The 18049-nt window shown below is 49.6% G+C and overlaps 1 protein-coding gene across 6 annotated transcripts in view; it reads right to left on the bottom strand.

The window, feature by feature from the left end:
• RGS6 (regulator of G protein signaling 6) overlaps positions 1 to 18049 on the bottom strand; it is a 470324-nt gene that overhangs the window by 18575 nt on the left and 433700 nt on the right. For 5 of the 6 annotated variants that reach the window (XM_045822473.1, XM_045822471.1, XM_045822475.1 and 2 more), the window contains exons 16-17: positions 6126 to 6215; positions 2351 to 2404 (exon numbers count right to left, since the gene is read on the bottom strand). In XM_045822473.1, coding sequence (XP_045678429.1) covers positions 2351 to 2404; positions 6126 to 6215 — 144 coding nt within the window. The remainder of the gene's footprint in view (positions 1 to 2350; positions 2405 to 6125; positions 6216 to 18049) is intronic. The other variant, XM_045822476.1, reaches the window with a different exon arrangement.

Below are 18049 nucleotides of genomic sequence, written 5' to 3'. Positions count from 1 at the left end.
TCAAGCACTTTATGTATATTATATCTAGAAAATGGCTATCAAATTGCAAGGCCTATTGGTCAGTTAATTAATTCTGTTTGATTAGAACCCTGGGCTGTTGAGACCAGGTTCTTGGGATCCAGCCTCAAATACCCCAAGAGCTGCCATTCGCTATAGCCATGGGCTGCTGCCTTGAACTCAGCTGCCTCTTGTGGGGATGTGGTGTCATCCCAAGAGCGTAAAGGGCAAAATGGATCAGTGCAAATCCATCTCTGTTTCCACCACTGGAACTAAAACATCAGAATGTACCACCCACTAGAATCTTCATAAAAGAAGAGCAGGAAATTTAGGGTATTTTTCTGAAGCTTGGGCCTTTTATCATATAGACACTAAAAGTTTGGGGAGCTTACAAGACTCTTCTCCTTCAGCTGGCCCTGAAAACAGCTCTGTAAATTCTCCCAGTTGCACACTTCAGATGCTGGGAAGGTGTTTCGTGCTTTCTTGTTCCAAATGCTTTGTTAGCAGACCTTGGAGAAGCACTGAACCAGTGCCACTTCTGGGATGAAGGGACATCAGTAAATGCTCTTCACAGAGCTTCCTCGAGGTCATTCTTGCCTTTCCTGTCTCCTCATGAGAAGCAGCCCGGAGATGTTTGAATGTCTCATCTGAGTACCCGTCTTCCTCCCTCACGCCCTTGGGGGTTCTGCTTTCCCAGTTTGCACTGACAGTCCGAGCTGCCCCACAGCACACTCTGAGCTTGTCAATAAAATCCCTACACATCCTCCACTCACACACCCAGGCTTCAAAAGAGACAGAGAGGAGTGGATTCCGACCACTCTTCATCAGGCCATCGGGAGTTCAGGAACTTCCATAGGCCTTGCCTTTGACAACCTGCGGCATCTTCTTGGGGTGTGAAGCCACATGGCCATGGCACACTGGCCATGCAGACAGATAGCGGGCCAGCAGGCCATGTGTTCTGCCAAGTTCTGGCTTCTCATGAGGGAAGACCATAGAGACAGAAGATCTCAGAAGAGAAAAGATGAGCACCTGTGTTTTAATTGCCACTCACCAGGGCTACTATGATGTTTACATCTAGCAGATTCAAAATAATGTTTAAATTCAGTTAAAATGCATGTAGGTGTGGTAAGTAAACAACTAGGTTGCATTCAACCTGGAATTCTTAGATTTTATATTAAAATAAATAAGGATACTAATCACACAGTAGTTAGGTTTTACAAGGGCTTTCCTCTTCAGTGGGTGGTGGGCAGTGGGGCCAAGCGGTGGGGTGGGGTGGGGGGCAGGAAGGCGAGCTGGCATCAGGGGGTTTCTACCTTTGAGAAGAGAAGTGTGGCCAGTTCCATTTGTGGGCTCCCTGCTCCTGGCTGCCACACTGATTCCCTCCGGTTTAATATTCACAGTGCAGGCTGCGGCCCTGAACTCAGCAGCTTGTTTTTGACAAGCCAGTGAATGAGTGGGATTGAATACTTCCTGCGCACAAAGCCCGAGATGGCGTGGAAAGGGGAGACGGGCCGGTGCTGTTCTACAGGCCACAGCGCAGCATCTCTGCCGAGCACCACGGGGAAAACCTATTCCTATTCACTCGGCACTCTCCCCTGTCACCGTGGGGTCGCTTATGTGCCACTGTGCCGGTCTCTACTCCATCTAAACCGACTGTGCATGGGGTCAGGCCACTTCCCTACAGGGACAGTGAACCTGTGGCCTGTTGTGACTTCCTCAAGGCCTAGCTCCTGGGAGCACAGGAAAGGCACAGGGACTTGCTTCTCACTCCACCCAGGGCTACCTGTCCTCCTCTCCCTGTCACACTATGCAAATGAGGCTGACGAGGGCTGTGACTCATGCAGAGGCCACTAACACACTCCAGCTAGACCACATCGCCAAAACCCATGCAGCATGGCCGCCTCCTGCACACACAAAAGCCGCCTACGCAGCAGCATCAGCTTGCGGACCGCTCCCACGTGACTGCCAGAGTTCACAGAGGGAAATTTGGAATATATTTTTTTAGATGCACTATGGTTCTGAGCCAATTTATTTCATGAGACAGTTCGATGGCCTTCTCCCTGGGCCACTGCAGAAGATGCACAGACTGCGCAGCCCCCGGACTCAGACCTGAAGGTCAAATGTGAAGCTCGAGGCTAGGCAGCCGTGTGTGCACCTTCTGCAGAGGGAGCCGCCTGGTCTTTTGCAAATCCATCCCTAGAAGTGAAGCTGCAGACACTTGCAAAAGAAAAGGGATATGTCGAAGGGGGAAGCACTGGACTCCCTCCCACCCCGAAGGAAATTACAACAAAGGAGAACTGAGAAAACGAGAAAAACAAAAGAAATGTGGGGGAACAAAACCAGCTGAACTTACCACACTGCGAGTGAACTTTTCTAAGGAAGTTCTACGACCTTGCTCACTTTCTGGCTTTAGGAAAAACAAACAAACAAAAAAGAGGTAGGGAGAAAAATACAGAAAAAAAAAATCTTCAGCTTACACATGGTTTCCAAACAGCACAGTGGCAGCTAATGAACAAAGAAGCAAAACAGGGCGCAAAAAACGGGAAAAGAGAAGCAGCCAGCGCTGTATGCGAGGGTCAGTGGGAGAGACAGGAAAAAAGGAGCCCACAGGAAATAGTGCTTCCTCCTTGGAGCAGTGAGGAGAGGGGTGTGTGCTTCTGGGGGGTGGGGGCGCATTCATCGTCCTCAGGGCTCTGAGCAGGAGCCGCAGCAGCTCTGCACAGCCCGGTCAGCACTCCCAGCTGCCTGCTCACGGCTTCCTGTGGGCACTGCCCATGGGCAGGCGCCCCTGGTGTCTGTGCACGGGGAGCCCCTGAGACCACAGGCAGCCAGCTGGGGCCCCCAGTGGGGACACAGAGCAGATTAACTCTCGGGGCCTGCAGATGTGTGGGGGATGCTGACGGGAATTCAAGAAGTGGCTGAAGGTCACAACTCGCTCAGATTTTTCTACCCAGATGCTGCTAGAAAGTTGACTAATTTTGGTAACTCGCTACTGGCCCCCTGATGGCTCTCATTCTGCGTCCTTAGAGTAAGGAAAGTCTACCCACGTCCTTTTCAAAGGGTCTTGGTCCTCAGAAGGAATGTTCTGGAAAGAAAATGCTCTCTCAGTACCCAGGCAGGTGACCCCTTCCAAGGTTCACTCATGGCAGGCTGCAGGAGGTTCAGGGGCCTTCCTGGGAACTCTCAGCTGAGGGGCCCCCGGCAGGGGCAAGAGGAGACCAAGCCCTTGGACACTCGCTAGGGCCAGCTGCTCACTCCCACTACTGCCACAGGAGGAGAGGGTGGACCCTCTTCCCAAGTTTCCTTCTTCTTCAAGGACCTTGGGGAGAAACTTGCATCTCTAATACCTGCTCTTTCATCCTAGAGCGCTGTCCCAGGGCTCTGAACCTATGACTGGGAAATTTGGAGAGGATACACACTCACATGGATACACACACACACACACACACACACACACACACACACAGAGCAAATAATGGAAAATAGGGAGCTAAAGAAGCAGCCAGGTGTCTGTGGGTGGGCAGGATGTGCTGGGAGCAGAGGGGGCAGGCAAAGGGTGGCCATCTGTCCGTGGACAGATCAGAGGGGGCCCTTGGCAGTCATACCCCCTTCCCCTCAGCTGGCTGCCCGAAGACAGGACATTGCAGAAGGAAACACAACATAAACTGCCCAGCCCTGCAGAGCCAGGCTCATCTCTCTCATTGCACAAAGGACCAAAGGATCCACGCTGGACCCTGAGAACCACACCAAGTCTCCGCTCTGGGGATGGCAGAACTCAGCTTCAACACTGCAGGCAGCTCCAAGGGGCATGCGCCTGGCTCGAGGCTGGCTGGTGCCAGGCCCTGCAGCTAGCATTCTGTGCCTACCATCCTTGTGCTCCGGCTACTGAGCTGCGGCTCACAGAGGGGAGCCATCAGCACTGACTCAGTCAAGTTTCTCTGTCTTGCACAGCCCCTCTGAGCTGCTCTGGACAATCACTGTCACTGGTACTATACTGTCCTGGAGGAGCCGTCAAAACCAGCTCACCTGCCCCTTGGGAACGTGGCACATCAAAGTGACTAACCTCTTCACTGGAGATACTAGCATGGAAGGTGAGTCAGGGATGAGGATCAGAAGGCTGTGTCCCCAGACCCATCAGGGGCCTTGCTCAGCAGAAAAGCGAGGCCCATTCATATCCTCTCTGAGCAGGAGGCTGTGACTCTCACATACCTCTGATGACCTGGATATTCATATCACATGGTAAGCCCATCCCCGAAGTCAGAAGATGCTCTAGGCCTACCTGAAAGTGCTGAGTTATAAATGCAGTCCACACCTGGAGGTTCTCAGGGAGAAATGGGGGAAAAAGCAGGTTTTGCCACTGGTTTTGGAAACAACTGCTGGCATCTGCAAGAGCTTTCTGTCACAAGAACATCCCTTAATTTGGGGGCTGGGAGGATAATTCTAATGAATCTCATTTGTAACATTTCACACGGAGGCCATGAGTTCCTTCCTTGTTCAAGTGACCTCTGATGGCCCCACTGGAACCTCTGAGGATTTCTATCCTTTTATGGGAGGACCTGGGGGCACAGGGGTGTCAGCCCCACCCCCTGAGCAGGGCTGCCTTTCCTCTTGGTGCTCAAACCCACAGGGAGACCACATGGCCTCTGGCTTCTGGGTGTGTAGACAGGCCCAGGTCGGTCAGATGGCTAGAGCCTCCAAACTTCCCCAAATTAGGATCAGTCCAGGGTCTTGAGCCGTAAGAAATTAGAAACACTTACTTGGACGTTCTCCTGTGAGATTTGGCCTGGAGATACCAAAAGTCTCCCTAACCTTCCTTGAAAAAATGGGCATCAGAAACATTTGTGGGGGTATCAGCTCCCTCCATCAGAGCTTCTCCACTTCTATTCTCTTGCAAGAGAACTGGCAAGAGGCCAAGACTCACATTTTCCATCAAAGAAATGACACCTGATGAAAGGGGGTACAGACAGCCAAGAAAGCTGCGTTTCTGACCATCTGGGTACTCCAGAAGTCCTTTACTGCTTTTCAGACTACCAGGGGTGTCCTCAGGGCTCCCTAAGGGGAGGAGAGCAGGCTGGAAGTGCTCACTGAGACTCTGGAGTTATGTGGTACCAACTAGATGCGCAGACAGGGTCCTGGCACACGAGGCGGACAGTACACAGAGAGAGAAGGGCTGCATGGCTGACAGGCAGCCCGACAGAGAGCGTGTCGATGGATGGCCACATGCTCGGGGCCTGGTGATGGAAGGCTGAGCAGGGAGAAGAAAGGATGACGGTGCTTATGTTCCTTGAGTGGCATGGCATGGAAGTCATGGAATTTGGTGCGAGGAGAGACACACTTAACCACACGTGGGCCTCAGCTCAGAGCTGGAAAGTGCAGAGGGTGTGCAGGCATACTGGACTCATGGACCCTCTCTCCTGCCTGCCCTTTCCCAGCCCCCACACCCCTCCCAGCTGTTCCTTCCCTCCTCCCAGGGATCCGGCTGTCACCCCTGCTTTAGTCACCCCTCACCGCCTACGTGCTGAGGGTCCCTGGGCCCCCAAATCCAGGTGCCAGGGGCTAGTAGAGGAGCAGGAAGGAACTAGGGTTCGGTGACTTCTTCATTGAAAGAGAACACAAACACTGTGGGGCGGGTGAGGGAGAGGGAGTGGGTGTCAGGCACAGAACAATCTCAGGGAGCAAGGCCTATAAGGTTTTCTATCCGATGAGGGGGCTGCCCCAATCCTTGCATCACACTCATCTTTGAGCTGGTCAGGGAGAGACAATGTGTGGGGCGAGGGCTGGGCTTTGTAGTGAGGGGCTCGTTTCCTCAGGGACTCACTGGTGGCCCTGGTGGCCTGGTACTCCTGGCTGAGCCACCGGGGCCTTAGTGTGTGGTCACACTCCCCGCTGTGGGCGGAACGCGCAGATGGAGGGACTGAGCACACGGAGAGAGGATGCCACACCAGGGACCCTGGGGTGGTGACCACCCTAACTGTCCTCCGTTGGAGTGGGAGCAGATAGAGGAGGGAAAGGAGAAAAGAGAAAGTAAATAAAACCCAAGGGAGGATTTTCTCATGTCACACCAGCAGCAAGCAGCAGGCGAGGACCAACAGTGCTAAGAAAGGCAAGCCTGCCCTTCCCAAAGATACCTTCTTCTTGGCCAGCAGCAAGTCCTGGTACGCATTCGACCGGAGGAAGCGGGCGTAGCTGTCACTCTTCATCAGCTTGTAGATGTGCTCCTGGGGAGGGAGGGGGCAGAGGGCACAAGAAGGAACGGTCAGCTGAGGCTACAAGGGAAGTACCACCCAACCAGCCACTGTTTTAGGAAAGAAACAGATAGACCAAGGTATGCTTGTGTGCACCTAGGAAAACTTGCACCGTAGTTTTGTTTTGTTTTGTCCCACTCAGAAACACCAAGCAAAACATATCTCCTAGAATAAAAGATCTTTGAGGATCATGTCCTGGATGCCAAGTTAGGGTGCAGTATTACTTCATAACTAAACCACAGGCATGGCAACAAGAAGGGACCAACTCCTGATGCACCCAACCACTGGAGTGAATCTTAGGGAATTACGGTGAGTGAAAAGGCCCCAGAAGGCTATGTACTGCACGATTCCGTTGATGTAACATTCTTCAAATGACAAGTTGTAGAAACAGACAACAGGTTAGTGGTTGCCGGAGGTTAGGGATGGCAGAATAAGGAGAGGGGAGGGAGGTGTGGTTAAAAAGACAACGGGAAGGATTCTTGTGGTGGTGGAAGAGCTGATATATGGACACATCTTACACATGTGATCGAGTTGTACATAACCTAACACACATACATGATACACGAGGACAAGTAAAACCGGAAAATCTGGTAGAGTCCGTGGATGTGGCGATGTCAGTATCATGGCCATGACATTGCGCTATAGTCCTGCAGGTGTTACTGCTCGGGGAAACTGGGCAAATGGTCTATCTCTGCATTCTTTCTTTCAACTGCATGTGAATCGAGCAGCATCTCAGAATAAAAAGTTTAATAAAACAAAAACACCATGTGCAACGATACAATTGGGTCAGTTGTGTATGTCAAGGCCACCATCTCATCCTGGAAGGTTGCCCTGGGAACCAGAGCAGGGGGCACGTGGGCAGACGGGCCGGGCTTGAGGCTCCCATCCAGGAGGGCAGATGCTGTGGCACGCTGCCTTCCCTTCTCCCGGGCTCCTGGAGGTATTTGCATTCTGGCCTTGGCAACAAATTTCACCCTTGACTTCCAGCTAATCCCTATTGCCTCCTGGTCCTTTCTGAAAAGATCTGTCCTCATGAAGGGCAGAGAAAGCCTGGTTCATTAAAAGAGAGAGTCCGTCCACTGAAAAAATGGCTACTTATCAGCCGAAATGGAATACAGTTCAGCTGCACGGGGGAACCTGGCTGTTCCAAGAGAGGACCTGTGAGGAGGGAGGTGGGACGGTGAGGCAGAGGCTGGCCTGGTAAGTAAGGGTCTTCCCTGATGTCCACACATAGTTCATCCTCTGAAGTTAAATCACAGCCCCAGTCCCCGGGAGAACGGAGAGCTGGTCAGTGAGGAAACAGTGCTCAGCTGAGCGCTGGACTGGTAACGAAGGACCTCTTCCTTGGGGAGTCTTCCCAGGGGAGGTGGGGGAAGGCAGGTACATTTTAGAGATACCTGGCCACACTGCTGGCACATCCCAGGGAAGCTAGGGCATGACAAGGGCTCACCAAGACCCTGTCCCGCCCCACCGAAGAAGAAAGTGAAAGCAGAAAGCAAGAAACCCCTGCGCCACATGGGAATCCCTCTCCGCCCATCTTCAGCTGGACCCTAAGCAGGCCTGTTTTGGCATCAGCTTCATTCTTCCTCATACTTACAAAAGCAGGGTGCAACCCTACTAATGGGAATGAGCTCACTGCAAGGAGCCAAGCAAAATTAAATAGTGGCTTGGATCCGAGCCTACTTTGATAGTCCAGATGTGTTCTGATTTAATACATTTAGTGAGAACATGCCTCACCAAGTGTTTTTCTGCAAATTTCAGACAAAACTCCAGCCCACTCTCGTTTTAAGTTCCTCGAGGGAACAATATGTTTCTATCTCATCTATGCATAGCATCCAACCCGGGGTCAAATGTTAGTGGAACTCACGTTGTTTCTTGGTTTGCTGAAATGCTTGTTTGAATCTAAGGTTCAGCAAGTTTGCAGGCTCGATACTTGTTTCGGTTTACGACCGGATCGATTCCTGCTCTCTGTAGGCAAGGGGCGTGGGGGGCACACTCAGCCCCCAGGAAGTCCAAGGAGACCAACTCTCTTGGCCCATCCCTAATGGCCTCAGAGCCCAGACTGAGGGCCATCATGGTCTTTGTTTGCAGTTTTTCCTCTCTTTAAATGGTCCTAACGTTTAAATCTTAGGCAAAAATGTTAACCCAGAGTAAAAATGACTCACTGTCTCCTTATTCTCGCCTCAGGCATCACTTCTGTCTGGCCAACATAGCCAGGTGGCTCCTGAGTCATCTGGAGAGGACCGCCGGTCACGCCTGGACCTTCTCTACACCCCTGTCCGAGGCCACAGGCCCCTGCTTCTCGTTCTGACTTCTCACAGGAATCTGAATTCCCAGGTATGTCTCACAGAATACCCTGTGACCCCAGGAGCAGTAAGGAAGCCTCCCCTGGCCCAACCTTGCTGGCCTTGGCAAAGAATTCCACCCCCAATCCAGTTAATTCCTCCAGCCTCATCACGGGCAGGAAAAGCCTAGATCATTAAAAGAACGGATATATCAATTAAAAAAAGAGCAGGATAAAGCAGGTGCCTACACACTGAATCACAAAAATAGTCAGCAATTAGTTACTGAGCATCTAGTAGGTGCCAGGCACCTTGTCAGGCATTGATCACAACCTGAAAAGACAGATGAGGTCCCTGCTGCTGTAGAGCTTAGATTCTATTAGGCACAGCTGATGCATGAGGGTCATTGACTCCTGCCATCCAAGTTGTCTCAGACCCTAGCCACTATTTAATTGTGCTTGGCTCCTTGCAGTGGGCCCATTCCCATCATTAGGGTTGAACCTTGCTTGTGTAAATATGGGGCATATTCGAGCTAAAGGCTACAAAGAAGTACAAGTAGAAAGTGTTGTGAATGGTGTAAATGGACTGACCTACACTGCCAGAGGTGGGGAATTCTCGTCTATCCACCAGAAGGGTCCTCATCAAGGTAGGAAGATATTAGCAGATGGAAATGGAAACTGAGGGTGGGACAGTGCAGTCTTGCTGCTGCATAGTTTGGTCAACCAGAGCAAAAGGGACAATCCAGGGGCAGGGAGGAGGGAGCAGCAGAGTGGCGGTCTACTCCCTGGGAGGGGCGGTGATGGGGGCCAAAGGAGCAGTCTGGGCACCACTGCCGCCCTCCCCGGGTCACATGGCCAACTGCAAAGCCAGAACCAAGATGGCGACGGTGTGGGAAGAAAGTAGAGAGTGAGAGCATGACCTGTTGAAGGTGGATTGCATGCTCGGACCATACTCTGCCAGCCCTGTTGCTAGCCCTTGGCCATCACTAGGACAGTCTCCAATTACCCTATGAGGGAACAACCAACCAAAGCAACAGTAGCAGATGCAGGGCATGGTCCGAGAGAAACAGAATCCAGAAACCTCTGCAGATCTCCTGTGCCCCCTGCAGGGCGGTGACTCCAGGCCCCCCTGGTCTGGGCCTTCCTTTCCCACAGTCTACAGACCCAAGACTCCTCCACCCTCCTCTCCTCCCCCAAGCAAAGAAATGGAGCCTTTGATGTACCCAGTTATGGAACTCTGTTCCTTCCTCCTCGCCAGCTTTGTCTTGGAAACACAAAGACAGTAAACGGGCTGGGTGAATGGAGCGCTGAGGTTTTTCTGGGAATGAGAATTAAGATAGGACTCAGGGTCTTTGGCCAGTTCCCAAATGCAATGAGTTTATCACTGCCAGGGACAGCAAGTGTACAAAGCTCTTGGCAGTGACCTCTATTGATTTATGGGGGGTTCTGGTTTGTTTCCCCTGCTCTGCAGACAACCAGTCTTAAAGGGAAATGTATATCCAGAATCTGCAAAGAGCAAGAGAGCCACTGGTAAACCGGCTGGCCGCCTGCAAGAGAATTCCTGAGGAGCTAGAGGACAAGGAGTTTGCTCTTTGCTTCTTGTTAGTCTTGTTTCTTTTCTTGTCTTTCTTTCTTTTTTTCCTGGTTGTAACTTTCTCCTTCCCTCCTTCCCTCCTTCCCCCTTCCTCCCTCTTTCTCCCTTTCTCTTCCTGAAAAAGAGATGACTGAGTTGACTGTGAAAAGCAGCACTACCAGGGCCCACATCTGTGGTCCTGGCGCAGGGGGAGGCACCCACTCCAGGGTGCGGATGGTTCTCCACAGGTTGGGAAGTGGATGCTATAAGGCTCTAAGTCCTACTGACCTTCCTAACCACATTTCTCAGGGCGGAGTCTCTTCTGCCCCCTTGTTTCCCTCTGTGGGCCCAGCCCTGGGACAGGGAGATTGGGTTGTCTGGGCCGCTAAGGTGGAAGCAAACACAACTGGAATCGGTAGGGCCCACGACACTCGTGGGAGCCGGAGGGAGCGAGCGGTGCGAGCTGTCTCAGAACCACCCCCTGGCACAAGCTGATGTTTTGCTGGGACAGTACTCATTTGGAAATCTCCTTTATTTTTAGATAAAACACAATGACCCTCACAAGCCTTGGGAAGGTAATCAGACAAATGCCTGTGGCCTTGGGCCCCACGCTTGCTGGAGCAGCTGAACTGCTTAAAAACACCCTTATGTCTCCTCTTTGCTGCAGGTTCCTAAGGCACCTAGGATCTCATTCCCCAGGGGTGCAGACCTCTCAGCTGGAGCACTGCAAGGCTGCCAAGAGTCCTTCCTGTGATTTCAAGTGTCCTTTTCTCTTGTTTGCAGGTGTGTGTGCCTCATCTCTGCCCTCCATCCCCGAGCTTCATGGAACAACCTGTGGACTCTGGGAGCTTCCGGGTCCTGTGTAGTCCCGTGCAGGGAGATGAGGCTGTGGGGCAGATGGGGTGTTGCTGTGTAGGGTAGTGGAAGGGGAGCTGGGCTGGTGGCCCAAAGCTTGGATTCAGGTCCTGACTCCACCCTCTTCCAGCCCTATCACATAAATTCAACGAGGAAATACAAGTGCAAGCACAACGGAAACTATAACCATGTAAGGTAGTAACCATCACTGCCTTCATGGTGTGGCTGTCCTTGCCAGAGGTGGCATGGGGATGAGACCACAGTCTGAAGACTCCTAGGGGAGGAGGGAATGGGAGCAAAGTCCAGCTATATTATTTTAATTGCCATTGTCGTTCGCTCTGAATCATTGCTTAGGTTTAAACAAACCATTTTACAGATGAGGCCAGGAACACTCTAAAGGGTTAAGTGACTTGCTCAAGGGCAGAGCTAGAATGTGAGCCCTGAACTGTATGACCCCAAAGCTCACATTCCCCTTACACCATGGTGCTCCTCACTGCCCTCGAGCTGGGGTTTCGAGAGCAGTTAGTGTTGCAGGGCTGAGACAAAGTCCCCGGTGTGTGGTCAGGGGAAATGTTCAGGGCCCCCCTCGGGTCCCAATCTGAGTCATCCTAGTAGCAGATGCAGCCACGGCTCACCATTCACTGCCCCATTGTCAGTGATGGCAGCGGACAGGTCCCCCAGGGCGACACGGGCTCTGGTTTCTCACCTCCCGGGTTGTGTAGAACTTGCCTCTCATACCAGAAGGAAGGCCCCAGCCTGGCAAAGCCTTGAGGGCTCCCTGGGGCCCTTGGGAAGTCCTAAGCAGCAAGTCTGTATCAAAGAAATTTACCTAGAAGATCCCCGAGTCTCACCTTTCAAGAGACTCTTGAATATTTTCCACCAAAGGTCTTCAGACCTTCGGCATGACGAACTGAAGCCTAAGGAAAATGAACATTTTTTCAACACGGGCCCTGTGGGAGGACCGAGGGTGGCGCTGCACAGGGGTCGGGACTCAACCTGGACCTTGAGCGAGTGTCCACTTAATAAACACAGGAGAGGCGATAGAAAAGACTCCACGGCCATGGGGACATGCACTTGAGTCTAAGACAGTAGCTGCTTGTCCTCATGGATGCAGCTGTGGATGACAGTCCTAGGATCATGTGGATCTTAAATGAGAAACCCCCATTTGGATTTCTTTATCCTTCTAAGCAGGACATGGGGGCCCGTTTCCACGCGCTGCAGTGATCTAGCTGTACGAGAGTGTGAGAGTAAATGAGCATTTGCCTCTGACCAAAGGGCACAGTATACTGATGCAGTTCAACTCCTGTTCTTAGATAAGAGTGGCTTCAAAGACAGCTTTGCACGTTGCCTTTTACCCACCCAGGTACCAGGGGTGTTCACTTCTGCGTTTCTCATTTCCTTTTCAAGGTCATGGGGCTTGGTGCAAGAAACTCTCCGCTCTGAAGGCTCAGCAAGGACATTGTGGAATTTAGTTCTCTGGTGCCTTCCCTCCAGAAACTACCAGTTTGTGTGCTGATAAACAGAACCCAACCACAAACAACTGATTTGTTCTTTTCAAAATGCATCCCTCCCTCTGCGGTTCCTCTCCCCTAAATAAAACCACCCACAGGGTGAAATGAGTAACTTCTGGAGCAAGCAGAGCCAGGGCATGCCTTGTTAAAATATGTCTGGCATGGGAAGTCTGCCAGGAAATGCCCTCCAATCAAGGATTAAGATCAGGAAACTTGGTGCAGTCTTGTGATACCAGCACACAATGCCACCACCTCCACCACTGGGGCAAAGATGAACAGCTGTCACCAGGCTAGAAGACCTAACTGAGGGTGAACATAAACATGTGCTCCACTGGGCGCTGGTGTTTAAACAATGCAAATGTTAGAAGCCTTACCTTCCTTAACCAAGTTGCTTTTAAATATCTAAGTTTAGGTGGTAATAAAACCAGTGGACTAACGGTTTCTTGTCTGCTCCAGGTGGGTATAGACCTGGGGGTGTATTTTCAGCTCTTGTGTTACCCTGACTTCATTTTGGCCGTGAGGTTGCTTTTTTGGTCATTCTACGCGCACACAATGGCCAAGCGGAGTTTTGGTAACTTAGACTGAAGTCCACTTAAGGGAAGGGGCCCTCCTATGTGTCTGTGTATCCCCAGAGTCCAGAACATCTGGACCTTACGGTTATTCCAAATTTTGCTGAATTGGCATATGGTAGAAATTTAATTTAACCAGTATTTATTGATCACCTGTATGTGCTCCCTGAGGTTGTTTGGCAAGATTTGTTCAAAGTGAAAAGCCAAGGGACAACTTGCCCCCACCCCTCTTAATGATAGGTAGAGCTGAGAGTCATTTTGAGCTGAGCTGTCAAGGAAATATATTTTAAAAGCCTAGCCATGTGCAGAGCACTACTTTAGTGTTGTAGGGACTTACAAAAGGAAAAGAAGACCAAATGCCTACTCCCATCAAAGAACTTTTCTATCTAGAGGTGCTAGAGGTTTAGACACTGCAGATACAGGGTGGGGTGGGGCATCTCAGCATCTATTGTTGGTCAGGAAAATAGTGGGGCTTGGTTAGCTAAGAAGCCTGTGCAAGAACCTTCAGGGAACAAAGCTAATGGGCCGGATTGGTCCACCCTATTCAACTGTCAATCAATTTGATGAACAGATTTCCAATCCAATCCAATCCAATTCAATCCAATCCAATCCAATCTCAATGAAGTGTTTTCTTAGGCCTGTTTTGTTTTGTTTGTAAAGAATGATGTGCTCTTAGACAAGCTCTGCCTGGTGGCAAAAAGCCATCGGGACCTTCTATTTCCTTTGCAATTTCTGTTCGTAGCCCACAGGTCAAGGTCTCCCAACTTGAATGGGAGAATGGATGTTCAGGAAGTGAATAGAGGGGGAGAGAGATGAGTTGAATGGACCCAGTGATACAGTACTTGCAGCATCCTTGGATACCCTGAGACTTAAAATTGAAGCGAGGTGGCCATGGCACCAGCCAGCTTCTCCCTCCTGTAGCTGGTGGAGGCTCTGGAAAGAGGTGAATGCCCTGCGAGGAAGCCCTAGGTTCCCAGTACTCCCTGTGGTTTCAGTCTGTCCCCCAAAACCCACCAGCAACTCTGTCTTTTGGCTCCAGCTCACTCTGCCCACCACCATATGACTCCAAAGTCTTCACAGCTTTCCCACTGTCTTCAAGGTGAAAAGTGCATATTCCTAGGATGATGACACTCCAGGGCCCACACATTTGGGTCCTATATACTTTTCTGCATCTCCCTCCCCCTCCACCCCCTACCAAGAACTTTCAAGAGCAGGCTTCTTCTGGGAGGATTTTTTTTTGATCTAGCTTGGAATTGTGAGACCTCAGGGAATACTAAAGCCATTCAGTTTTGTAAGTACACATGCACACATATCTAGCACTTGTACTTATTCAAAGAATTTTCAGGGCTATTAGCTCATCTGATTTCTCAAAAATCCTTAGCGGTGGTGAAGAGAAGACACCACCCCCATTTTACAGATGAGGAAACTAAGGTATGAAGGCAAAGATCTTTTCCTGAGGCCACATAGCAAGTGGATGGAATGCAGGTCCTCTGATGCTCCACAATTGAGAATAGAGATTTCAATCACTGGCATAAAGAACTGAGTCCTTTAAAAAAATCACGGCCCATTTTTCTTTTTTCTCCCCTCACAAGACTAAATCTGTGAAATTGGAACAACACAGCACACAGCTGAGGGCTCTGGTCACAGCCCACAGGCCTTTATGGAAGATTTGGTCTTGGCCCAAATTTTCAGAAAAGCCAAATGGATCAGCAAAACACAAGTGCAAATGCTGGGCTCATGCTGACAGGGTAGCTTGTGCAATATTTCCACAGGAAGCAAACACAGGCAATTAACTTGGCTGTAACAATGCATGCGGTCAGATAAAGCAAATCCTCAGACAGAGCCTGAACACCAGCCCCAGTCCCCATTTCAAATGAGTCCATAAATCTGGCTGGGCCTTCCTCCAGCTACTGACCCCTAATAATAGGGCACATGCTCACACTTCCGTCGGCATTCTGACCACAGCAGGGGGCCTCCGAGAACCGATGGGATCAGCTGAGGAAGCCACCCAGAGCTCCTGATCAAGGTGCAGGAGGGCCTTAGGTGTCACCATGCCCATTTTGCAGATGGGCAAACTGAGAAGAGCAAGCTGGAAAGACTTAAATGTATACTCCTAGACAAAGCGTATGGCAGAAACACCACCCAAGCCTAGTCCTTGGCTCTGGGCCCTTCCCTGCGGACCAGAGTTTCTCCAGCTCCCAGCGTAACAGCCAAGCCCTCAACACCAACCACCCTGGGGCAGTGCATTCTGAACAGCAGACCCTTGGCCAGCAAGTTGGGACATCTGGGGGCAAGTCCTGGCTGGTCAGGGGTTGCTAAGGATTTTTAACCTCCTTCCCTTATCTGGAAACTTCGGAATCACAGCTGTGTAGCTGGTGCTGGTGGCAATGCTGGCGAGGAAGGGGAAGGCAGTTGGGGTATCGTGGGACTGGCTGGCACCTCCTAGGTACTCTCTGTGCCTCTCAGCCCTTTGCAGGTTGGTGTGTTGCTGTCAACACACTAGGACGAGGTCTAGTAGTCTACTCTCCTCTGTAAACTGAAGACCAGCCACTCCCAACCCTTGATCTTTGATCTTTCCGGATTTCTCAAAGCGAGTCAATGGTTTTCACGCACCGGGGTCTTCAACTGAGGCTTGCTGCTCAAATCCAGCCCAGTGACTATTTGTTAGGTCCCATGAGCTAAGAATGATTTTTTGCATGTTTAAATGGCTGAAAAGAATCAAAAGAAGAATAATATTTGATGAAAAATTATATAAAATTGAACTGTGTCCATAAATAAAGTTTTTTTGGGGGTATGGCCACGCCCACTCCTTTGTATTACTTACATTGTTATGTTGTCACTGCGTGGCTGTTTCTATAAGGCAGAGTGGAGCAGCAGTAGTGACATATCACCCACAAAGGCTAAAATTTACACTCCCTGGCCCCTTACAGAGAAAGTTTCATCTTTAACCAACACCCCTGGTTCAGTGTGAAACGCAGGCTACAGAATCACCCTATTTGCATAATCACCCTGCACACTGAAATTGAGAAAGAAAATACACTAACATAGGGGTTATCTCTGGGAGCTAAGGTTACATGCAATTATTTGATTTTTTCACCAAACATGCTTAACATAAGAGTATAAAAATATTAACATTAGGAAAATAAAATAGTAAGTATTTGTCCTAGCCTACACTGTGGGCCAGACGCTTAGTTGTTGACATGGTCCGCTTCACCTAATCCCCTCTCTACCCCTCTGCATAGACATCTCTGTTCTGGTGAGGAAAGAAAGGCTCGGAGAGGTAAGAACTTGCCCAGGGTCATGCCACTAGTTAGAAGCACTTTGTACATTTATGGTGGAAACACACGAACAGAAGGGAACAGGCTGAAACCAGAAATTGGTTTAGGAAGAGCATTTTGTTTGCATTCATAGGAGACCAATTTTAACAGAGGAGGAGGAACTTAGAGATGCTTAGGGTATCCTCAAGAATAAGGTATAACGTGTGTATTTGGAAGTACCTGAGAAATGGCAGAGCACTACGCCAATGAGGGCTGTGTCTTCAGAAACTTTTCAGGGCACAACCTGCCAGCTTCCCAAGATTCCCCATCAAATCCTTCTTGAGTTAGAAACAGCACACATGTCAAGAACAGAGGATTGATCAAACTGTGGTTGTTCCACGCAATGGAAGTTATGTGGCAGTTAAAGAACCTGGCAAGAATAATATTGCTGCTGCTGGTGTTGGCAGTATGGTCTTGAGACTGCTGTGTGGAAATGCAGGATAAAGCTAATGAGCAATGATGTAAGGTACTAATGCTATGTCATCCACGGCATCCTTGAGAACCAGGATTCTCTGCATAGAGAAAGGAGGTGCAGATGTAAGAAAGGAGAGCTTAAAAAAATCCTCTGGAGTTTTCGACTTGAATAGAAAGTATCAGTCTGATCTCAGGATATATTTTCACCACAAACAACAACCATGTATTTCTCAGCTCTGTCTGCTAAAGAGGCCCAGAAGTGATGACCAACTCAGAAACAAAGAGCATCCCCAAGTGCCCAGACTATGGTCTCTAAAAACCATTTCCCTCTTAAGAGAAACCAAGAATCCTTGGAGGAATGGCTGATTCCAGGTCTGGGTCAGGGCCTGGAATATCTTTTCTTCCTTGTTATTTGGATGACATCAGACTTTAAGGTCATGTGAGAAGGAACCAACTGGCCTGAGATGGCACAATTCAACCATCAATAAATACAATAAACAAAATGGGTTAAAACACACCAACTATGTTTAACTCTAGGAGTTTAAAAAGATACTAAAAACACAATAGAAAGTCCTAATTGGCTACCATTGGACAATGATAATGAACCAGTTATTATCTTGAAAACTGGCAAAGAAAGGGAAAGAATCATTTATCCTATTTTTCCTATATCACTAGGTAACCAAATGATAGAGGTATTTGATTATTTCAGCTAACAAAAGAAGAATGATAAGATTAGCACACCACCATTTTATAGCTCCCAATTAACTAGTGGCTATAAGCAATAAACACCAGCGGCTGCTAATACCACAAAGAACAGAGGCCACTAGGCACTGTGATCTCCTCACAAAAGAGCACAGTCCAATCTCAGAGGTAGTGTTGCCCACAAAAATCAAGAGTAAATATGATTAAATATCTAAATCAAACCACTAATTTATAGGGAATACAGATGGTAGAAGAACACGTTAAATAGCACCATGGGGCTACACTCAGGAAAATCCAGACTGTGGGAATCCCTACGTCACAAAGAATCCGATTTCTTTGTCAAATACGTTGCAAGGCAGCCGGGAGAGGAGGAGGGGGAAGTAAAAGAAACCCGTAGATTAAGAAGCACTTACAAGACACTTTGATCTACTGGAATGCGTGGCCCTTATTTGAATTCTGATTGTAAGTAAGGGTTAAACACAGGCATTTATGGAACTACTAGAAATTCAAACACTTGCCTGACTTCTGATGATATTAAGAGATTATTGCTGATTTGTTAAGATATGATCATGGTATTGTGGCAAC

The sequence above is a fragment of the Phyllostomus hastatus genome, unplaced genomic scaffold (assembly GCF_019186645.2).
Source record: "Phyllostomus hastatus isolate PE091 unplaced genomic scaffold, TTU_PhHast_1.1 phas_scaffold_501, whole genome shotgun sequence".
Taxonomy (NCBI): Eukaryota; Metazoa; Chordata; class Mammalia; order Chiroptera; family Phyllostomidae; genus Phyllostomus; species Phyllostomus hastatus.
The sequence above is the reverse complement of the archived record's forward strand: the minus strand, read 5'-3'. Positions and strand labels throughout refer to the sequence as shown.